This window comes from Anopheles stephensi, chromosome 3 (genome assembly GCF_013141755.1).
Source record: "Anopheles stephensi strain Indian chromosome 3, UCI_ANSTEP_V1.0, whole genome shotgun sequence".
Lineage (NCBI taxonomy): Eukaryota > Metazoa > Arthropoda > Insecta > Diptera > Culicidae > Anopheles > Anopheles stephensi.
Window position 1 is genome coordinate 48,739,029 of NC_050203.1, and position 24,236 is coordinate 48,763,264.

General features: G+C 40.3%; 1 protein-coding gene across 16 annotated transcripts in view; it reads right to left on the reverse strand.

Moving 5' to 3' along the window:
- Positions 1-24,236, reverse strand: part of LOC118512657 (AF4/FMR2 family member lilli) — a 66,025-nt gene that overhangs the window by 16,402 nt on the left and 25,387 nt on the right. For all 16 annotated transcript variants that reach the window (XR_004906331.1, XM_036057401.1, XM_036057399.1 and 13 more), the window contains one exon: positions 16,873-16,993. Coding sequence is in view for 15 of the 16 variants with exons in the window: in XM_036057401.1 (XP_035913294.1) it covers positions 16,873-16,993 (121 nt within the window). In the remaining variant the exon portion in view is untranslated. The remainder of the gene's footprint in view (positions 1-16,872; positions 16,994-24,236) is intronic.

Below are 24,236 nucleotides of genomic sequence, written 5' to 3' on the forward strand. Positions count from 1 at the left end.
CCCAACCGATACTTGCTTCGTGAGTAGGAAAACGTTGGTCACTTGTTCCTCTATAAATAAGCACCTTTCCACCTCACCTCCTCCTGTTGGTTTGCTTTCATGGTGCTATTTTTTCTCAGACCAGTTCCCAATCAGTTTGGGAAGTTGTATTTTTGTTATATTTTTATTCTTGGTCCACACTTGGCTAACTTTCTCTCTACCGTTTTCTTAGCGCAAGATTTATCAGCGTTTTTATTGAGGTGATATTTATCGATCTTTATTTCTTACTTTCTATACAAGAAAATTAACCAGGAAGGACTGTTTGGCTAGTCATACGTTCATCGCAACTTACTTTTTAACAATGTGTTATATCAAGGACAGACAGCGGTAAGCGGTAACATGTTGCTGCTTATTGTATTACAAATCTTCGTAAAAATTAGAGCAGATTCATTTAATGCTTAACGCATATAATTTCATTCAAGAGAAAGAGCAACTACACAATTCGTGATCATGATATTAATCACAATAAACCATGTATATATAATGTTGCAGCCACTATTTCTATCATGTTTCATAACTTATAAATCATTATCATTTTAAATCAGTAGCCGATATATACTGTTGAATTCAAAGATTTTGAACAGATTTAATTTAAGTGAGCTGAACACATAATAAATATATTATTATTATCAGAAAAACGTTAATTAGAAGCTCCAAAATGTCACACTAACAAGCATTTTTAAACTTCATCCACACATTTTATTAGCTCCTACCAGAAGCCCTGATGTAAGCCCTGTTAGCTCACAAATCATTCTGAACCAAAGTGTAACAGCATCAACAACGACAACAAAAACAACACAACGTACTAAAACAATTAACTGAATTGTGAGTTGTCAGCAACTCAATTAGCAGAAACAAATGGGAATCTAAAGCTCGCAAAAATACTGCCCTCCTATCGGGCACCCCACCACAGTCAGGCTCTCCCGAGCCACAAATTGATCCTAAACCACCCTGCTCGCAAGCGCCACATCCTTCAAAGGTACAATGCACCCCCCGATAGATAGCAAGCGAAAAGCGAAATAAAATAAATACTTCGATGAATCGCACACCCGCAACAACCGCATCACACCGCAACCGTCAGCGTTCAGCGGGAGCCTTGTCACAAATCGTTGAACCAAACCGATAAATTAGAGGCATTCGGTGGAAATTCAACCATACGATGAAAGGAAAAGCGGGATGCGAAAAACAAATGATAAAAATAAACCTTTCGTTGCTGGTCGATCGAAACATCCTTTACGCTCACACAGCTGCTCTCACAATAACTGATGAAAGAAGTTTTAAGCTGGAGATAACCAGGAAGGATTGCTGTTCGTCCAACAAACGTAATGTTTTAATATTAACAAGCCAATGTTAGTGTAATTGTGAAGTGAAATTGTTAGTGAAATCTTCGCTTAGAAAGTTCGTTTATTTATCAAAACTAGTCAAGTCGCTCATCGACAACTTAAACTCAACAATTAGTTATTATAATAAACACGGAATAAAATGTTGCTGCAACGTTTTCATCCCAGTTAGTGACGTATTTTCATGCACTGAGAGCAAATGAAGAAATTTTACTCTATTTGTGTATAATTTCTACCCCATCCATTACCCCTATTTCTCGAGGAAAAAGCGTGGGCAAGAACGCATTCAGCGGGACGCTTTCCCCATGATGCTCTGCTCTTCAGATTTGCACCGATTCCAATTTCAATTACTATTCCTCCGCCTACAACCAATACCGATGAAGCTGAACCAGCAAGGATAATGACCTTTGAGGAAATAAACGTTTCCAAAGTTCGTTATCCCTGTACAAAGTAGAAACGATACAGAAGTTTGTGGAACAGATCAGTGACATGTATTACAGTTGTCAGCGGCCATCAACTTATTTTTATCCTGTGAATTCAATGAAACTCCATCCAAATTAACTATACCACCACTTTAATTTAACGCACCGTACATCCCACACATTCAAGACCGATTTTTTGTTGGTGTAGGGCAGCAGCATATGGTCCACAGCGTAGTTAATCCGTCATGTCAGCATCACCACTGGTGCAGAAGTGATACTACTGAAGGCACATCAAAGGGTTGCTGTGGCACATGCAAGTGATATTGGCAAAACGAGAACTTTTACACAGCCATCCATCCTAGCCACAGGAACCAAAACCGGTAACAACGACGAGAGGGTAACTGATGAAATGGTAAACATTCAATTACATTTAACTGTCTGACCAACCCGCTACCTACCCACTCACTTGTTTCACCATGCAGCCAGACAAGCGATGGGGTAACACACATAACCAGCATGAACTCCCAAATGAATCATGGCTTTGGTAGAATGTGATAGAAGCACAAAACAGGGAATTGGAAAATATATGTATCACCGATTGGTCAATGGAGCAAAATTGTTGAAGCATCACCCAGCACGAACCAATATAGTTACGAATACATTAAAACGAACTGTGTGGTTAAGTGTAAAAAAGGGAGCAGCTCTAACCACAAATCCCACACTTTACCCTACACACCATTCTCTGGTGTATTTAACATTAATTTTATCATACTTCTGTTATGGTGGTGACATTTCCCAATTTTTCGTCTCTTGTGTGCCAGCCATGTAATGTTTTGAGTTGACAGATATCAATGATTAAAGACACATTGTAGGACGATCGTAAATATTTATGGCTGATCATTCAAAACATTAGCAATACATCACAATAGTTTACAAAGTTAGTTAAAATATTTGCGTCTCATTAGCTTTTCTAAGACGACTTAAGACGATTGAAGTATGTGCTCAATCCATTTGTAACAAACTGCCTCAGTGAAAATGCATTCAAAAATGCGACATTCTGTGGGCATCTAACCAACCAATCAACGTAACAATTCGGTCAGTACGACATTTTTCAAAAATTTTTCTACTTCTTCGAATTGATTTTTCACGATTGGCAAACACTAGCACAAAGAAAGCCCTTTGTGTTTTTCATGTCCCTTATACCGTTGTATGTGTTATCCCACCTTTTTTCTACACTGTCCAATAACTGGAACATTGTAAGGAAGCTTAAAGGAGCTCAATAACTCACCGCATGCATTTCAACCATGCATCCTATCTCATCGTCTGTAAGCACACTAAAAACCTCGAAATATTCTCGCCCGTACGTGAGGTGATACTGATGTACGTGAGCGTTTCGCGAAGTTGTATATAAGAACCTGCCCCTGCTACCAGGAAATCACCTAAAATCCCAAGAGAACATTACTTCTTAGCCTGATGTTAAGTGGGCATGTGCGCTTCTCGGAACAATCAGTCGCTACACGCTGTGGAGGTGAAAAGCAAAGGATTACCGAAAAACTTCACCGAGCACCTCTCTATATGATACCGTGTGGAGTGAGAGGTTGAAAAGAAGCGGGAGGTGCCTTGCACAACACTAACCTGCCTCTGTAACATTGCTCATGTGTAACGTACACGAGCAGAATTCCAAACGGAAACTAGACACGCGCATCCATGGAAAGATGCAGCGCGCGAGTTCACATATCAGTGTGTCATTGTGGCTAGCCATTGAACACTGGCGCATCAACATCAAGGACATTGCACTAGCCATGTTTGGTTTGTCGAGCAAAAAACGTAATCTTGATCAGGCACATCTTTCCGTCGGTGCCTTCCACCTTTTTTATCAACTAAGGTTATCGCACTAGCTCCTTCGGTTCACATGGAGGAGAGAGTAAGCCTTACACACCAGTTTCAAATCTTAAGTACGATGAGTTGTAGCCGTTTTTACATGAATGTGACGTGCCAGCTAGACTAGGAAAACATCAACGGCAAATGCTTAGCTAGATGTTCTTTTACACCAACCAATACTTTGTGAGAATTTTCTACTGTACATAATTGCATATAAAAGTGGAGAAAACATGTATATGATAATAGCCACAAATTGTCCGACATGATTATGAATTATCTATTAACCTCAAGTCATTCTTATGTCGTACTTAAAATCGGTAAACCATTCTCTATGCGCTCCATTCCATCGTTCGACTGACGTTGCCAACCTCGCTCACACAATAACTCATGGACAAATTCTACAAGCAACAAGCAACGAAAATTGATGTTGGCAGAATTATGTACGCAAACAAGAAATTGATGGCAATTAATCTTTCCATTCTGTTCTTCCCTTTTGTTTCGCTTTCTTCCTGCTTCCCTTTTCCTCCGCGTGGCAGTCAACTGTACCACTTTCTGTTTCATAATTGTTCCCTTTCCACATATGCGCATACGACCAACTCACATGCACCTGTTGTGAGCGAACTCTCCTCCAGCAGATGTTACTTCAAATTATATCATCACTTTGCATCTCATCGTTAGCGGTTAAAACGAGATTTTTGTTGGTCTTCATAGAGATGTCCGCCATATGCACATGTCGTATTCTCGGACTTTTCATTTGTTCAATTTGTTTGCACTTTTTATTCTTTTGTTTTGTATGGGTTAGTTTGAAGTTGTTTTAAAAATATTAAACATGAATATTGCATGTTTGAACAATGTTTAGATGATGATCTTCAAGCCAAAAAAATGTTTTTTTTTCTCCAGGAGGCCGTTTTGCTTACCAAACAAATTTCAAATGGCTGAATGTTTTGAATTATTACTATACTACCGAAGCTGATAACGAACGGCAGTATTTCAAAAACATACTCACAAACACAGCCACACACACATTGGAGGTCAACAAGTCTATTGATTAAAAAATGAATGAAGCGTTCTCGAATTGTTTACATTGCATCGGGTGAGCAAAACATAAAAGAAAAACAAACTCGCAAGAATAGGAAATGAAAACGAGAAGTAGAAGTTTGATGCATCAAAAAATCATGGACGGCTCGCAATACCAACACTAGATTCCAGCTCAAAAAACAGAGCAATAAACTCGCTATCCACGGCGTAGTGATCCTCACTTACAGACTTAAAAGCTCGTTTTATATTTTACAAACTAAATAATTAAAGTAATAATTATGCTTAATTTACAAATTTATTTCCCAAAACATAATTACCATAAGTATTATCTACTTGAAATCATAATTAAAATCAAGATAAGGTTGAACAGCAATGGAACGCATGACAGCAACGATCAAATACAAATCAACGCAAAAAATGCTGTTGAATATGCCTTCGCAAAAAATAAAAATATTTGATTATCGGCAATATTGAGTCACGTGGGCTTCACCCACATCGCCTTGCCTATTTCATCTTGCCAGCGGCAGTAAAGGTTTCATCCCACAGCGTTATACCAAGTACTTCATTTGGTATCAAAATTACAAACTAAACAAGAACTTTGTTACCATCACAACGGAAACAAAACCTGCACGGCCACGTGAGGCATACGGTGGGAGCAACCGAAACAAGCATCTGAACACACACCCACCTTACACACACGATGGTCACTCTCAACCACCAATACTACCGCGCATTAATGCGCGATCTGGTTTACTGGTACTATCGTGTAGAAACCGAACAGCGCCGGCATACTGAAAGTGACGCAAGCAAAACGTCAAACGAAAGTCGAAGCCAACGGTTTGCAGCATCAAAGACTGGGCGCAAGTATGTGTGCTACAAGCAGCGCGAAATACATAAGATGCCACCGAACAGCTGAATCGCTTTATGTGTGCGTGAGCATGGTGGTGTCTTCAGATCCGTCGCAACCGCTGTGGCAAATAAACAACACCTCTGTACCAGCTATAATCGTAGTTGAAGAGAATCGGAGAACCTGTAAGAAAGTAATAAAAACACTCCCAACGCAGTCCGTATTGTAGTTAAAATTCTAACTGTTGCTGAAATTAATTTCCACATCCTCCTTCGTTACTTTTCAGCGCATTTTTTTACATACTTTAATCAAAAGAGGCCTTATTTGTAAACCTTCAGCCAGAGACAGTAGAACACAAAGCAATGGCCAGCACAAAAAGTCACCCAGGATATGTTAATATAATTCACATGATCGTACAACACTTTTGCTAACAGGTCAACTATACAACGATAGGCTTCCGGTATCAACGGTAGTAACGATTAGCTACTACATGAGCCTGCCACTACTGCCAGATCTGGTTTATGAACTTTACGTCTCCTTAAAAAAAACAGCAATCGAACATGCAATGTAAAGTCAGAAGGCTACCGATGGAACCTCAATAGCAACGACAAAAACTTTACCCGTTGTCTTTTTCCCCTCTTTTCAGTTCATTACCCTGGCCACGTGACCAAGCAATCACTTCCCCCTGCTAACGCCCAACATATAGGAAAAAGCAGACTTTGGCGAATGATGGTGTTTCAATAAATTTTCAATCGATCACAGCTTCATCCCATACCATAGGAGGCACTATTTATACGCGGTGATGTTTGCCTTCCGCTGTGTGAGTGCGTGTGTGTTATTACGATACAAGTTTTCGGAGAAGTAATTTTATTCAGCAATATAATCGTCAGGCGCGGGCGTGCACCGGGTGAAATGTTTTATGCATGTACGTCTCGTGCGCTGCCGCTCGATATTATGCGATAAAATGTCTATAGTGTGGCATTAATTAGTTACTAATAACTATTTGATTTCATTGCCTGGATTGTGATGGTTGTATCCGTATTAGCAACACCTTATCAACCGATTCCGAGAACTTCATGTTCGAGCGAAGGTGATGTTCGAGAATTACCACATGCAGTTACAGGAACTGAGAAGCCACAATTGTGTAACATATAACACGTAAAGTGTAGCAGACGAACTGGAGTCACCCTAGAAGCTGATTGGTAGATTGACGAAATATACCTACTAATACTTCACTAAAGATAACATATAACACTAAGCATTGCATTAGTTATAATAACTGATTTCAATTATTCCAAAAGTAAAGTATGATTAAAGTTTAAAGTTATACTCATGATAGTCAGTAATAGAGTTTGCATCAAGTAATACGGTTATGGCAGAATTCTTTTCAAAAATAAATGTCTTGACCTGTAATTCAACTGTAATATATCTGTAATTTTTAAAGCGGAGCTCTTTGATCATGTAATTATTAATTGTGCTCTAAATATTTCTCTGTTATTTCCACATCCTGCCCCATATTACCTACCAAACCCGAACTAAGAATACTTTTCCTTGCCATGTTGCACATTTTCGCTTTCATCAAACTGAATCAGCATCATTACGGGACCATTTTCTTTTCCGCAAGGAACACGGAAGTATGCGAGGATATCAAACAAAACGCTTTCGCTGGGGCTTTGGTCTATTTGGCTCGGTAGACATCCGAGTCTGGTACGATGCAGCAACTGGCAGAAAGACGCGCGACAGCGTTTGAAATGAATGAGTCTCTACGAATGTGTGCGGTTTGCGGGTGGAGATTTTTTACGAGCAACAGACCGCACGAGACAACCGTATCCAGACGACGGTGAAGAAATGTTGATTGTCTAGCCGGTACGTAGAGCTCGTTTTCCTCAATAGTATCAACGATACTTAACATCCATGGACTTTGCCTGTTTTGCCGACGACAAAACGCAATACAGGACCGTGTCTTGATTACTTTTATGGGTGTGATTATCATCTGAGACATGCACTATGTTATCCTGCTTTTGTGGACACATTGCTGCAACTAACAATTTCAGATATTACTGTTGTACTTCCCACAAATGTGCGGGTTTCTATCAAGAATTAAAGCGAAAGGATACTTCTAAAATATGTACAATATCTTCTTGCATTCATCAATTCATATTGAAGAAAGAAAGAAACAACAAATAATGAATCTACATCTACATACTCAACACTATGATTAAGTAAAACTATTTAATTAAATCTAAATAGTTAATGCTTCAACCTCATCGCATATGGAATTTTTAATACTCAATATAGATCAAAACGAGTCTTCGCAATATGGCCAAGCCGTCTTCATACATCAAACACAAATGACGACTACGACAAATTAGATGAAATGAACAAGGCACCCTTATTCGAAAGAATTTGACTTTTGAAACCATTCCCAACAGATATTACTATAAAAACTTCAGGGGGAAAAAGATGACTTCAAATGTCAAATAATTGAAGCCATAAAATAGCATCCAATGTTCAGCCAGTGGTCAGTCAACATTGCCAACTATTCTCACAATTGGAGACGGGTAAGTGAGCGCCGCATGGAATGGAAAACTAACATACTTTAATTTTATTCGATAAGCATAAAAACGTCGGATGTGAAGTCCAACTTTATTTTATGACATTCTGATGGATTGCGGTGTTCAACACTGACGCAAAATGTACTCTAGTATTTCAGCACGCAGGACTTTAGGGGAGAGAAAAACGTACTATCAATTTTGCATAAGTTTTATGATTCTCTAACCATCGCATCGGAAGAATGTCATCAGTGAATCGAAATAGCTTCACTTCACAGTGAATCGAAAAGCGAACACGGAACAGATTGCATTTAAAATACTATAGAGTCCCTTAAGAAAAACGATTTGATCTCATTAAAAAGTACCCCTTCAAAACGAAAGTTTCGCTTAGTTCTTCATTTAAAAATCATATCAAAAATAAAAATAAACAACAACAGCACTATCAATTTATGGAAAACACGCAACATTCTAGCTCATTAACAATCATCCATCATTTTATCACAACTAAGGTTAAAGAACGGGGGGGAGTGTTTAACTTTTTGACCTCCTAAACTTTTCAGTAGAATGAATTATGGTTTCTGCTCCAATGTTTCGGCCCTTCGCGATAGCTTATGATTAATAACCGACTGAGTTAACTTTTTTACATTCAACAGGGAGTAATCCACGTTATTAGACCACGTAATGGTGCATGGTTTGAAGCCAACATTAAGGACATGAAAACAAAATATGATTTGCATGACAACATCAACAATAGAAACCAATACATAAGGCAACCTTCTTAAGTTTCTACCTTTTCTATCGAAGTCTCTGTTCTAAATTTCTATCTTTTATGTAATTTATTATTGGTTGCCCATTTTTTGACCTTCCAGCTTTCTCTGTACCAGATAGGGTAGAGCAGAAGAAACTCCAATTGTCACACACACAATAAAAATGGTATTCTTTTTTGCTTCAAGGAATAGAAGCAGCATTCCACGAAAATCTTCTTCCTTCTACTTACGCTAATGAAATAAAAATTCGAAAATAGCACCCGTGCGGCTTGGGATTACTACTTTCCCCAAAGATGTCCCTCTTTTTCTGCCGAAAAGGATTTTATCAATTGGGTGATAATGGCTGGGAAGAGGAAGGATCCGATAATTTGTATCACAGAACTGAGACGGAATTCTGAAATTTTGCAGACCTCATTTTATTCAAAACCATGAACCAAAAGAAACAATCATTCGTGTCGAAGCCCTCTCCAAAGGTCATTGCGTCTTCGGAAACGATCGTTTGCGCAAATAGTATAGGATCGAATGGAGTAAATGAGCTAGACAATTTTTATTTTCCAGATAATTGGTTATCTAGAAAGGCTCAGTCTCAAACCTTAAGTTCAAGGCCCTTTTTTATAAAATCATAAAACATGAAGTTATGTTTGGTACCTTTTAAGAAATAAAATTACACATAGACATGTCTCAAAAAACTCGTTACATTTGTTTTGTTTTTGAGAATATAGTAAATTAATACAGTACAAAACAACGTATTACGCACTTGACTCCATATTTGCCCTAGATAAACAAAAGCTAACTCAACGCTTTATCCGCCACCACCTATGCTATTAAACGAGCGCATAAGAATAATTTCCCATAAACAATTCCTAGCTCCACTGCCGCTGACCACTGAAACAAAGCACATTTTCAAGAATCATTTCCTTCACTTCCAAATCGTGAAAAAGCATTCAATTGTAATTTATAGCATGCCTTTCACCATCGCACACACAATTTTTCCCCCACGCGTTTAAATGTTACATGGGCGCTTCCGCTTACGTGACAGGAAAAACTGGCCGCCGCCGCCGCCAGCCAGGTTTAGTTTCGCGTAAAAAAAACCTGGCGGAAAATGTACATTGCCGCACTCTAGGGTGAACCCTTTTATCATCCTGTGTGTTGTGGTTACAGGTTTACAGGACGCAAAAACGCCTCTTTTTGTCACCCACCAACATCCATCTCACTGAACCACCGCCAAAGAATCATCCCATGAGCGGTAAAATGTACTGGAGAGAGAGAGAGAGAGAGAGAGAGAGAGAGAGAGAGAGAGAGAGAGCGAGAGAGAAAGCGAGTTCATGCTTTGTCACGTACACCTTTTCATGCGCTGTGCCGCCCTTTCCCACCCTTGGCGAGGACCGTACGCTCTTTGTGGGCTTGCCACCCGAAGGACACACCAACACAATTTCGCTTATCTTTGCGCCACCGGTGCACGTTGGCTGGGCGCGAGTGTACCGGCACGTGAGCGAAATGGAAAATTGAATTTCAATTTTCTTCACCCGTACGTACCACCACCGTAACCCCCAGCGTCATGGACCAACATTTTCGTCGATGGTTCGTCCTGAACACCCCTCGTGATCGTGGGTTGGTGGGTTGAAGTGCCGGGAGCAATATAAACGAAGTTGTACGTTCATTTGCGCCATGAAGAGTATTTCTTAACTGCGTTTGTTGTCTATTTCTAGGACAATCAACATGGGTTTAAGGATTCGAAGGAACTACTTTTAAACATCGTACTATGAAAAGAAATTAATATATGAAACCCCACATTATAACATACTAACAGAAACGCGTTGAATCAATTATGAACAGATGCAAATTATGGAAGAAGTTGTAGGGCGTTATTACATGGCAAATATAAATTCAAGTGTATACCACAACACCTTCACGTCTGTTATCTTTATGCAAAATTGGCAATAATTGCAACAAAAAACGGCTTATGTTACCTCACTTCATTAGCAGTGCAACGATAATGAAACAAAAATCCTGAGACTTAGCCTCGGGATAGCATTCCAGTTTAGTACGGGGCACCGTGATGTGCTCATATGAATTTTGCAGTGTCTGGGCCACATTCTCCCTATCCCTACACCTATCGTAACCTCATCATTTCGTCATACGTCTGAGCTCCAACGACGGAGAGCAGTCCCGGGTCGTTTGCGTCTTCAACTTGCTTCGCAACCAGCAGCCAACTCGCTCACACCAGCAGCATAAACATCAGACGGATCGTTACTCGTTGCGAGGATAAATAAACTCACAAAATGCAACCATACATCTCTGCAGATGACACGCTGCTTATCGGACCAAAATTAATGCGAACCCAGTATGCAATGTGCACCAACAAATCCAACACCACCACCCACTTTCCATTGTCCATACCTAACGCGTCGTAGGGGAAGAAATTAAAACTTCCTCGTGATAGGGACGTGACTAGGGGGATGAGTTCAGCATATAAAATAGCTTTTTTCTATTGGTCATACTTATTCAAAACTTTTGAGATTATTTACTTAAACACAAAAGAAGAGGTTTAATAACGAAAGAGCTGTACATTTTAAATGTCTTCCTATAATTCAAGCCAAAAAATTGGTCATTGGACCTTGGTGAAAGAGTCCTTAAACTGATAAACAAAATAAATCCACAATACTTTTTATCAGTGGAATGAAAGAAATTTTCATTAAAGTCTAATGAACATTTTAAAAAGAGAAAAAAGCTTCCTCCTCTCGCGTCGAGTAAAGAAAAGTTTAATATCTCAACCACGCGGGTGCGAACGAGAAGCTTGCACCGACAGCCCGCTCGACTACTCACACGATCATCACCGGATAATGGTAAAACTTTTAACCTTGACGTGATGCAATTCTGCATACATCAACATCCAATGAGATTCGCCTCCAACCAACCAATACTTTGTAACGGGGCTGCGGAACCATCTGGGACCGTGCCATGTGCGCGTCTCCCCCATTTTGTTCAAAGCCATTTCATCGTGCTAGTCTAGCAAAACTGTGCGTTTATACCATCATCCACCGCCGTTGCTTGTGCTCCGTTGCTCGGAGAATGATGTGTAATTAAACTTGCAACAACCGGATCATTCTGTTCGTTCGATAGGTTCCCTTTTGTCGTCGTCCGTGCCCGACCCGACACGGACGGAAGATCCGTGGGAAAGTACGGTGGGTATGTGTCGTGTGTGTGTGTGTGTATGCTCTGGATGATTATTCCTGAATTCGTAGCCTTCCGTGGAACCATCGACATCCGACATTCGGTCTCGGTATGACGTCCGCCAATGATGGGCTCATGCTGGACGACTATGGTCACAAAAAACGCCAAATGTAAGCTGTTATGGTAACTGTTGTGCAAAATGTGAAGGTGGCTTTCAGAAACAGACTGTTCTACACTACCACAACCCACCGTGGAGCACTGTGTGCAAGCAGACAATGCATCGGTTGCATGTACTAGACATTTGAATGCACATCCCAAAATCCCTTCCCTAACGTTGCACACTCCATTAGACATAGCGGCTAGAATTGAACACTGGATTTTGCTAAGATTTTCACTACCTGTAATAGCTCAGTCACCCAGTGGAAAAGTTTGTTAGACCGGGTGTAGAGCATAGAGAGCACGATTCGTTCAAACACGCTCACTCCAAAATGAAATATGTTAACAAATAACAAATGTAAACCAAAACATGGAGGTAAATAACAAGGAATAGACTAAACAAGCAAAAACATTAATTGAAATTAAATACTACAGCAAATTTAATATAATTTGAAAACAAAATTGCCCCTGAATTCACAAATAACATCTTGTACATATTCACGTAATATCCAACCTTAAGAATCTGAGAGCCTTTCTTGATCAACAATAGAACCAAGTTATAACAACAAGTTTCAATCTGAAAATAACATTATCCATCAAAAGGTAATTGACTAGACCAAAACGTATCTTCATGCTGTCATTCCCAAAACGTTCCCACTGTGAGTCTGTGGATTAGTCAAGTTTTGATAGCTTCAACCAACGCAAGCCCGTCCCTAGACGTACCGGTATGGTTCAACACTAACAACATCGTCATCTTCATCATCATTAACAACAACCAGCGGTGCTAACACGTCGTGAGCAATATGCATCCAGACAGAATTATTTTCACGACGAATTCGGGACTGTACCGAAAGGTCACACCCAGGCCCTAGTCTCGTAGTATGGTTCCTTCCTTAAGCTCAGGTTTACAGCGTGCCGAGTGGACTAAAATTAATCGTCCAGTGTGATTAGCTTTGCTAAACATTAATGTGTAATGAATCAATCATTTCTCCTTAAAAGCAACGAATTCTTCCAACGAATATGGAGAATAACATTCAATGTTTGTTTTTGCAAAAATGGAACGAGATAATGAAATATTACATTAACACAGCGATTTTTTTTCACTGTCACTGTTTCCCAAAAAGCGTTTTTAAGAAAATAATCAGCTGTAAAATGCAATCGAGCATCTCACTGCACTCATCCTTTCCAAAGCGATGGCTGCAACGAGAAAGCGGAATGCGAAATACTCTCGGCAATTGTGGCTGGTACGGACTCATTAAAAACCAATCGCATCTTCGTCGTGTTTATGCAGCGCCAGACATCCTCAAATCAGCGATACACCTTTTGCCTAAAGATGCTGATTTTGGGAAAAAATCGCAAACACAGCTTTGCTTCAAATTTTATTCAATTCAGCTTAATATCGATTCACACCACTGGTTTGACTCTAATGTGTATACACAAAACACGCGCCTCCTGTGCAGGATCTTTTTCTCTCACTTTTTCTTAAATCAAACATTCTATGCTTCTCCTTTAGTTCGAGGCCATCGCTACGTTTCGAAGTATCATCAGTACGTTGTGACGTACCGGTGTGCTTCGGTACAGGAGCGCGCTTCTTGCAGTGAGTCGCACTTTGGAAACAATTTCCATCGACTAATTATGGTAATTAGTGTTTGCTTTGTCAGGTACAATCACCTCACCGCTAGTAGTGCCCACGTATCCGTTCCACATTGCCATCTTGGATGGACTGGTTCCAAAAAGGATAGCGGTGGGACTGAGCTGGAAACTCACACACATACACATTAGTCTAAATAATGCTCGGTTTGGGATTGAGCGCGGATGCGGTTGAGAAATTTGTTATAGCAAAAACGCTCTGTCACGGTTCTGCTTTCATTACAGCCAATGCTTTAACATGAACGGAATAAGCTTCGTCCATTTTGAAACTTGTATTAACTTTAGTGGGATAAAAGGATTGCCAAAGATCCCATTAAGCCAACAATTCGAGATGTTAAAGTTGCAACAGATGAGAGTTAATAACATCAATATTGATGATCTTTATTCATTAGTAATATTGAATTAAAAATAACAGGAAGAGTTATTCAAATACTACAAGAAAAAGTCTTGCATGACAGTCCAAATCTTTCAACATTAAGCTCATGTACGTTGCTAACGCTAATAATTTTATAAGTAATCATTTAGCAAAGCAAATGCTTAATATCCCTAAACTTGAGTTTTCTTTACCTTGGGTTCTTTCTTAAACTTAACATTTCCAATCCCAACCACAATGGGTTGTTCTTTTTTGCTTAATCCACCATCGTTGAACAAACATCGAAGCTTTTATTTGATATAGTTTTCCGTTTCAATCCACCAACGTGATGTCGCCTTGATGTTTCCTGGAACAGTTCTACTTCAATTGAAATTACTTGCGAATACCGGAAACAGTTGAAAAAGTTATAGCACCCGAAGACGCAGCGAAACAAAATCAACAGTGTCTTCAATCTTGCATTCAGACCCGACACGAACGTCGAGTCAGTTCAGTAACTAATTCGAACGTGAGAAGAAAATGTCGATCTGAATAGCATCCCTTCGGTAAGGATCTCTTCAAGAACTTTTACATCACATCGGAAGCTTTAAGACGTTTTAAGCACATGCAGAGGAAATAAAACTTTCTCCACCATTGCTCTCCGATCCCTGCCGCTCGTTCGACTCAATTCGTCGTTCTAATCCATAACCAGAAACAGACGTTCGTGCTTGGTACTGCAACTTTTCGTCAATGAAACTAGGGAAAAATCCATCGTGTGCTACAAGATATCACACAAAAACAGAAATCACGGGACATCTACTAAGCCGTACATTCAACCAAGTACAGAAAACCAACTCGTGCCCTCGTGGGAATTGAAAGAGTTTCCATAGTTTTCTGTCGCACCTCCGCGCAGACGTCCGCCCGCAGCAATACTGGTTCTGTGCGCGTTCTGTGCAATCGAACGAACGGATATTCGTGCATGGTGGGTATGTCCAACAAGGCGAACATTTTACGGTCAGCTATGTGTCAGAGGGTGTTTCATTTTATGTGCATATCCCATCCCGCCGGTAAACGAACGCTTATAGCAACCCGGAACCACCGCCATCGTCGTCGCTACGGGTCACAAATTTCAGTCAAAGTGGTCAAATTGAGAATTGAGGAAAAATAACAAACAAACACGCCAAATGGGAGCGCATTGAGGATGGCCAAATAAATAGAGGAATGAAAAGTACACGAGCTCTCTACTACAAAGACGGCTGGCTGGTTGGGTGCACGTCGTCACGCTCCGTGGCACTCGTAAACCTATTTGCAAAAGTTCTCCATGTTACAGAGAAGCGCAGCAATCATCTAAGCTACCAACGATCGCGCAATTGGAGCGCACACGATAAGGGGGATCACAAGAAATCGACCAATAAAATGAAGGAAGCTAATACGATTTCAAGCGATCTAACTTCAAAGCGGAATCTATCTTCTGCAAGCAATATTCTGCCGTAAGTAGATTTAAGATCGTTGAGTACCCAAACTAACTACTTGATGACTATACTGTGATCTTTAAAATGTAGAAATAAAGTCACTTTCTAAAAATCAGCTGTTCTACAAACACGATTCTTTTCGGGAATCGTTCCAATCGAGAGAATATAAGAAAGATAAAATACAATCACATACTCTACCAAACAATCCAGCAGACTTCTAAAACAGTTGCACCGTCGCTGGAAAAGTTGACGACCAATGTAACTGCATCTAGCAGCTGCTTGTCTATAGCACAACGGAACGACCTAACGTAACATCGCACGCGCTCAGCTGGAGTGCGAAGGAACCGAGCGCCATCGGACGGAGAAAAAATATCCACCCATCACAAAGAGAGAGAAAGCAAGCATAACCTTATTTGCCCGGTTCATGGTTGGATAAACATTCAACTTGCTCGTCTTGAGATGTGGGAGTGATATTCGTATTTCCAATGGGATTAGAAGCGGATACGAAAACGTACTAAATTCTGGTCGCTTGCACAGTTCGCTTCAACTCAGATCCTTTCCGAATGCATGGTTAGCGTTTGACATGAGCCAAGTGGTGTGTGCCTGCAGCCACAACATAGAATATACGTGGAGGTGGTATAGACAGTTCTCCAAGTCTAAAAGTTTTCAGTACTCACACACGGTAACAAACATTCTATACAGAAGGACGGATGGTACAAATATCTTGACTTCACACAAAACCTCACCGAACGCAGGTCAAACATTCTGCCGACCAGTGAGAAAATGTTTCAAGCATGCGGCGGCTGGCTTGCACAGGATGTACTTTTGGACATAAGTGCTTGACTTTTGTACGTCGGAGTGCAAATCTTCCGATGCCACACTCAACATTCAACTTTCAAAGTTGAAAAGTCTTGAAAAATATGAGTACGGAAGTTTTGAAAACTCTGTAAGCCTCAACATTTGCTGATCGTATGCAATATTACATGTTGGAATTGATTTTAACATTCAGTTCTAATAACACCATTTCACCAAACAAGATCCGAATTTTGGCTTCAGTCAGAAAAAGGTCCACCAAAGATTTGATACTACACTAGTATTGGGATCGTAGCCCAAACCGATAAACCCCTCCAAAACATTGACTAATAATATTGTAATTTAAACGCATTGTTCATTAAGTACACTTACCACTTTAACCGGCGCTGCAAATAGTGGTGCTGTAGGTTCCGGTTCCCGTTCGGCCTGTAGTTGGGCACGGGCTTGTTTATCCCGTTCTCTTCGCTCCATCCTTTCATGCTCATCGTCGTGCCTGCACAAAACAGAAGAAAGCAAACAAACTTATTGAATAACAGTGGTTGTAAATCATTTATATTATATTGTTGATAGTTTAGTCAATTATAGAAGCATATGCGTTCATTTGAATGAAGTTTAAATCAATGTAGCATTAAGTGAATGTTCCCTACTCATCGACAGATAAACCGAACCAAAGTTTTCTGAGTACACTTTTTTTGTGTTTGTACTTTTTGAGGCCATGCTGGAATTCCAGTACAAAAAACCATTTCAAAGTCACACAAGCCGTCTAATTGTAGTGAGCTCAATAATCAAAATGGCCAATACCGTCATGACTAGTGGATTGTTTGATCGGCTCCATACGGCCAACAAAGCATCAGCTTTAATATTACACAGATCTGAGCAGTTTTATCTCCCACGGGATACTGCTACCCTCTTGGCAGAGAATTTTCGCGATCCGATCGTGTCGAAGATAAATAGACCGAAATCCAGCTTTTTCATGCTACAGTGTGACCAAAGGTAGAAGAAAATATTAGATGAGGGACAAGCAAAGAAGATACCGGAGCGATGCCTCACAAGAAGGATGGTCGTCAGCGCCCCATTTGGCCATGTCATTACGTCGTGATCAAGTTTGATCGAACCAAGAAGAGTAGAAGAATACGAATATTCATGAAAAATATAACAATTCCAACAATAGTGGTCCAAATTGTCTGATTATACATAGAAGAATGGCACAGTTTTAAAGGACTAGTTGGACATTATTTTGAAAACTTCTTTGTCAATATTCCAGCTTCAGGGTACCACTTGAAATCTGTCCCACTGGTGGTTGAAGTTTCATGCTAATTTATTTATCATTTATGTTGCTCTTGGTCACAACTGACCTATCCTGTTTCTGACAAACGTACCCTCGCTCTACGTGTCATTGAACTCAATTCCTATCATATCGGTAAGGGAAAATTAAGCAAACGTGCCACCCGTTTGCAACCTGCATTAATTATTTATTCAACATTCCAAAGAGTATTAGAAACAAAACAAAAAATACAGAAAATTTTACCCTGTGCACATTCGCTCTACTCAACCGATGCAGCCCAAGCCATGTACAATGGGCCGAACAAAACACCCATAACACACATACAAAGTTCACTGGTTCACTCACACACAATCGCCCATCCTATGCCGGCATGGCACCATTCGCTTGCATGATGCATACTTGATGATCTTTCCCATCCCTTTCGGCGATGAGGAAAAGTGGTAGTCTCGTCGTCGTTGTTCGAAAATTTTGCTATAAAAAGGACACTCACTCATCTAGCAACAAACCGTACAAAGAAAAAGAGCGCCGTCACACATTCTTTATCGTTCGCAGGGTGGTGACTGCTGTATATGATCTGTACAGGCACGGTAACGGTCGGTCGGTCGGAGCAAAACGAATAGTATCACCAACAGCAGCAGTAGTTTGCCGTGCCATGCGAAAGGATTGCTTCAAACTGTCCTGCTTCCACCCCACGCTCCAATCTCTTTTCATTACGCTTTCCCGTTTATGTACAGAACATAAATTCCATCCGATTGTGCCTTTGCTGCTCGCTGCTCGTATGGTCTCATTTCAGAAATTATACACATGCCAAGGTGCCAAGGATGTTTAAAATGGATTTTATTTGCATCGTAGCTATCCAAAAAGAAAATTGATATTAACCGTAGCGTGCAACCCATATGTGGCTCAAGCTTGGGTAACGTATGGCATTTTTGCTGCCTTTAGTACGGAGTATGCTCAAGCAAAAGCATGGGCGAAAGTATGATAAATATGTCCCGCACTTCCCGTCTTCACCTGTATGTAGTTTGTTCTCCCATTAGTTAATTTATCATCTGATGTATTCAATTCTCATGTGATAAAAAATTAAGTATCTAACATAACACACACCCTGAATTGTCAGACAAGTAGGGAATATTCAATGATTTTTTTATTCTTGATGGACGGCCTGGCTTTCTTTCCAGGATTATAGGCATTAAAAAAATACAACTTGGACTCAATGTGACTTAAATGGGTTTTTTTTATCAACGACCATACAAATCATGCACGTTCCTGCAAGATGATGTACACCAGATTCAACAACATCCCTTTGATAGCTCTACGTGTGATGTTTACAAGACCTCGCCAACCACTTTCCCACTGACAAATGGATGCGGTTAATTATTATAACTTTCCATGTAGCAAAGTATGGCAGTTATTGCATGTGAAAATATTACTCTAGATAAACCATACTCAAAGTGTGATGTCTCACAATCCGCAGAAATATATTCCGTTCGCCATAATAAAAAAAAACCACCATGCACGCGAATGAAGGGTGTAGCAGCTCTGCCGGCATTGACTTACAGATATGCGTAAACGCAACTCGTAAAGCAGACCAGACGCTAATTTTGTTAGATTATGTTATCGCTAAGTTAACCAACCTCACCCACCACAGTATATGTCTTTGGTGTGTGTTTGTGTATGAAAGTGTGTAAATATGTAAATATGTGTACGTGTATAGGAAACTGTCTCGCAGGAATGCCGAACGCTTGTGCGGCCATGTCAGAGAGCAACTAATTCGCAATTTGCAAATCACGGGAGCAGCTCATAACAACCAGTCTAGCACACACTATGTTTAAGTCAAGACAACGGTGGAATGTGTAAATATGTAACGATAGATAGACATATGCTACCGCATCAAACGAGCATACATACGCAGTTTCCTGGCAAATCTACTCCTCAAGGCGCACTAGAAGTCGCTTAACACGAGAGGCCTAGTTGGGGTCCTAAACTATATCATTAAAAGCGTAGGAATGTTTAATTATTAAGGTCATTAACCTACAACATTTTTTTCAGTTGATCACACATAGCCCTTGGGACTTGGATTATCGTGAAAACATGCCGCACAATTTTCCACTCTTCAAACATGTAGCAAATCATACGGCAACAATCATAAAGTAGGATGATTGTTGTTCGTTTCCGTTACTTTTTGTCCTTTGTTTAAGGTCGGTGCATTCTCAACTAGACTTCAAATAAATATCTTTAGCAATTAGCTATACACCGACAGCAAAACTAGATCTCCCTGAAAATATACGGCAGTATTTAATTAGCCATACCTATTCTCTACTTCTAATGAGCATATGCCGAATTCGATTACACAAGTTTATCGTGCAATTGCACCGCCGACAGTTTTGCTGCAGTGCAAACGATAATGCATCTAATTACGAAAATAGCCTCCCGCTCTTTTGATTTCAATTGCTTATCAATTGCTACCAGGTTAGTTGAATTATAGGTTCTATCGATTAAAATCACCCGTATCATGCCCACATTCTCGCAGCATTTAATTTTAATGGTTCCCCATTTCCACACAAACACACACACACAAATATCACCCCAACACTAGAAGAATTAGTAAATGTTCCTACCACAATCAAATCAAATTCCAATAATCGACACATTATAAAGCCAAACTCCCAAAGCGTGCACAGAATTCGATACCACGCGTGTGGTGGGTGGCAGGCATTCATCGAGCAATTTGTTTGTTTTAATTGAAAAATCGTTATCGTTCCTGGCATTCTGACAGAGCGCAAATCGTCCATTTAACCAAATAAACCACGCGGAAGTTCGGTTTCATTTTACGAAAAACTCCATTTTACAGTGAAAAACTACAACACGTGCGCCTCCACACTGCATGTTAACCTATTCCCCGGCATTCGTTGTAGAACGTTTCGCAATAATCCGCTTTGGGAAGTTTCTGTTTAGATCGATTCGCCACAAACAGACCTAGTTTCACCGGAAGCTGCTAGTAGCAACGGTGTATGTAGCTATGCTGCACAGCTACACCTGCTTCCGACATCCAACTAACTTCACAACACATTCACCGTTCTAGCATATCATACATCATCATAAAACAAACTGCAAACAAATCAATAAAAATACCCTAAAATTTGTCCAATCCAACACACTTAAGCATGAACTAAATAAATAAGTTGGTTCAATAAGTGTAACGAGAGGATTCCACACAATTTCCGTCATGCCGTTCTCTCTTTTCAACCTTTCTGCCAACTTATTGTATCATCCGTTATCATAACAACATTATGATTCGCTAAACCATCACCATACGTATCACTGTTTCCGGAACACTTCCTATCCACAATTCGTCGCGCTAATAACATTATATTCCGCAGCGGGTCAGCTTTGTTTAGGTGATAGCTAGTTAACCCAATAAACGATCTGATCTGCATTCTATTCTGCTTGTTGTACAATCCGCTGCTAACGTTGGTTAAATCTATTAACATCAACAGAACGAACAACAGCTACTGTTTATAGATTTAGGAACTTTTGTGAGGTGAATTTCAGTTATGAATATTTTATGAGCCCATGAGTTATTAACCTTGTTATTTTTCATTTTTTAAAGTAACAAAAATTCAATTTTGAATAGAACAGTGGACACAATATTACACAGTATAGGCTATTTATCTATGTCATTAAAGCAGTAAACCTACTAATGTTATTCTGAAAACTATTAAACAAACCTACAAATAAGAAATTCTAATGCTAGACAACCGCTTCCCATGAAATCCGAACCGACCGTATGCTTGCTTCCGCGCCCAAGCTACCCGGAAGAGCTACGCGACACAGAAGCAACATAGCATAGCGTGCGTAGGAATCACTGATTTAATGGGTTCAAATACGATCCCGCCTTTTTCTCCACGCAATTACTTTTACCACACAGACTCTCACAGCAAAATCTACATACAGCACCGAACACCGAACATCATAAAACATACAAACGAGGACACTTGCAACAGAGCTCGGGCCTGGCCTGGTACGGTTCCAGTGGTCGATCGACGCAAACGCTCGACACGGTGCTCTGCAGGCAGGCGGCCTCAAGCACTACTTCACTGGTGGTGGATAAATATGATGGTTTATGATTTGATTACCACGTGGCTTATCAGGTGCGTGCATCTACCGTTTTGCTCCATACGTTTGTGTTTTCTCCTACTCAAGGGGATTCATTTTATGGAGTATTCGCAGTTTCGAGAAACGCTGAATGACAACGGCGTCAAAGTATGTACACAGCGCGTTTTTTTTTATATCTTGCAAGCAAAGTGATGGATTAGAGTAACGAAAGGACGACAAATCTGTAATATGTTTCTTACAGTATAGAATTCTATAGAATAGAATTTTGAATATCGCAAATTATTCACATGTTGAATTTCTTAACTGAATTTGCAGATAAACATAAACCTTAAATAGTTTGACCATACCTCAATTCGTTCTATTTTTTGTATGGTCGTGCAACAACAAAAACGACCGTTTCCCCTTTATCCTTGGTCACCCAAGACACACATTCTGCAGACATATCGTCACCAAGAAAGTCCATGCGCACGGTGGTGTGCTGTTGCTTGAATTCTGAGCCACTGTTTGCTCACTTGCAAATAACACACGATCGTACAGCAAGGGGGGCGGCTCCGGCTTAAGAGTGCCTCCAAATTGTAGCTACGAAACGTTCCACAACCTTCGTGACAACCTTCACCTGCTCTGCTTAAATTCCATCAACACCATTTAACACCACCCTGCGCCCCGAAATGGCCTCTCCACTGCGGGACTGGACTATAACTTGTTACCCTTACTTAATCTCCCCGTCGACGAGATTTCTCCGCTTTCGGAAACACGACGGAACCGGCATCGAAAAGGAGAGAAAAAATGTTATAACATTAAAGATAGGTCCACACACACGCAAAGCACAGATGTGCAAGAAAAAGAAAATGACGAAAACTATTTCACACTCATACACATGCATACCACCGACCGACGCACAGTAACTAGCTTCGCTCGCTGCTGTGTAACAACTTTCACCTGTCCGGGTTTCAATTCCGGTGCCGATTGCCACGGTCCAGGTGTTGATATAACTTAGATCCGGGTGCAGAAGGCTACAGGTTTGGGCAACGTTGCCTACGAGTGGATGGATGTTTATAAGTTTGTGACATTTTTGAGCCAAACAAAGTACAGCCACACTGCGTAGTATCGCCGTTTCGTAAATATCTCAATTATATTTTAAAACCTCAATTATGGAATCTCATTTCGGACCTTGATTTATACCTTTTTCCCCTGTCGTACAACGTATGACACATTCCAGAGAGAGGTGACGTTAATTAAATTCTGCTTAATATTTTCGATCACCAATGCCACACACGCATACATAGTTAATGGGTATGCACAGGCAAGCCAAACCAGACCCCATGCATGTCCGTCTTTCCAGGTACCCTTGGGACTATCCCCAGTATAAAAATGGAGTGAAATAAGTCGATATGATTCGGAGGCAACACTTTCACAGACATATCCGGAGCACTTTTTTCCATCATAGTGGGGATCGTTCCGAGCATTCGTAATGCAACTCTGTAGAGTACGGGGATCCTGCCGACCCGACTTCTGGTGTCGCATATTTTTTCTCCATTTGCTAAGGAAGTGTGCTGACATTAATTAATTGAAATATTACCATCATGCACCATAACACCTTTGCCGTTCGGCTATTTTCATGCAATAATTTCATTTCCGCTGTAGCACGTCTTATGCGCTTTCGCTGCCCATCAGCACGAAAATATGTCACCGAAAATAGCACAAATAGCCTCCTAGAATTGGGTCGTTGAGAATTGAGCGGATATTTGTTAGTTAGATAAGAAAAGTTTAATATCAAATAATTATACAACGCAAGCTAAATCAAATGTTGCGACGCTCATAAAATGCTTTCTCAAGGAAATTACATTTTTATAGGTCATAAAAAGTTAATCTATCTAGGGTCCTCACATGACAGAACCGGGGTTCAAATCCAATCCGGACCGTTTCCCCGTAGTGAGGACAAGACTATCCAACCAAGTGGTAGCATGAAGTCTTATAAGCCAGACAATGGCAGGCATGACCTAAGAGGTCGTTGGGCCAAAGAAAAAGAACTAATTATTCATTAAATATAAAAAAGAGTATTCCCCTAAGAAGTTCAAAATAATTTTTCGATAAAATCATGTCTGCTTATGTGGTTTATAAAACATTCGCATACCGTTGCACTTAAAAACAATCTCAGGCGCTTTATTTGACAGCGATTTGTTTTGGCTCTAGTTACTGCATCATGACATCATTACATTCTTCTCTAATCAGTCCTAATGGGACAATTCCATGTTGTACCGGAAGCGACATAATTCTAGCTCCCTATGATATGCTCGAGCTAAAGTGATGACGTTGCAGTGTCCATTGTTTGTAG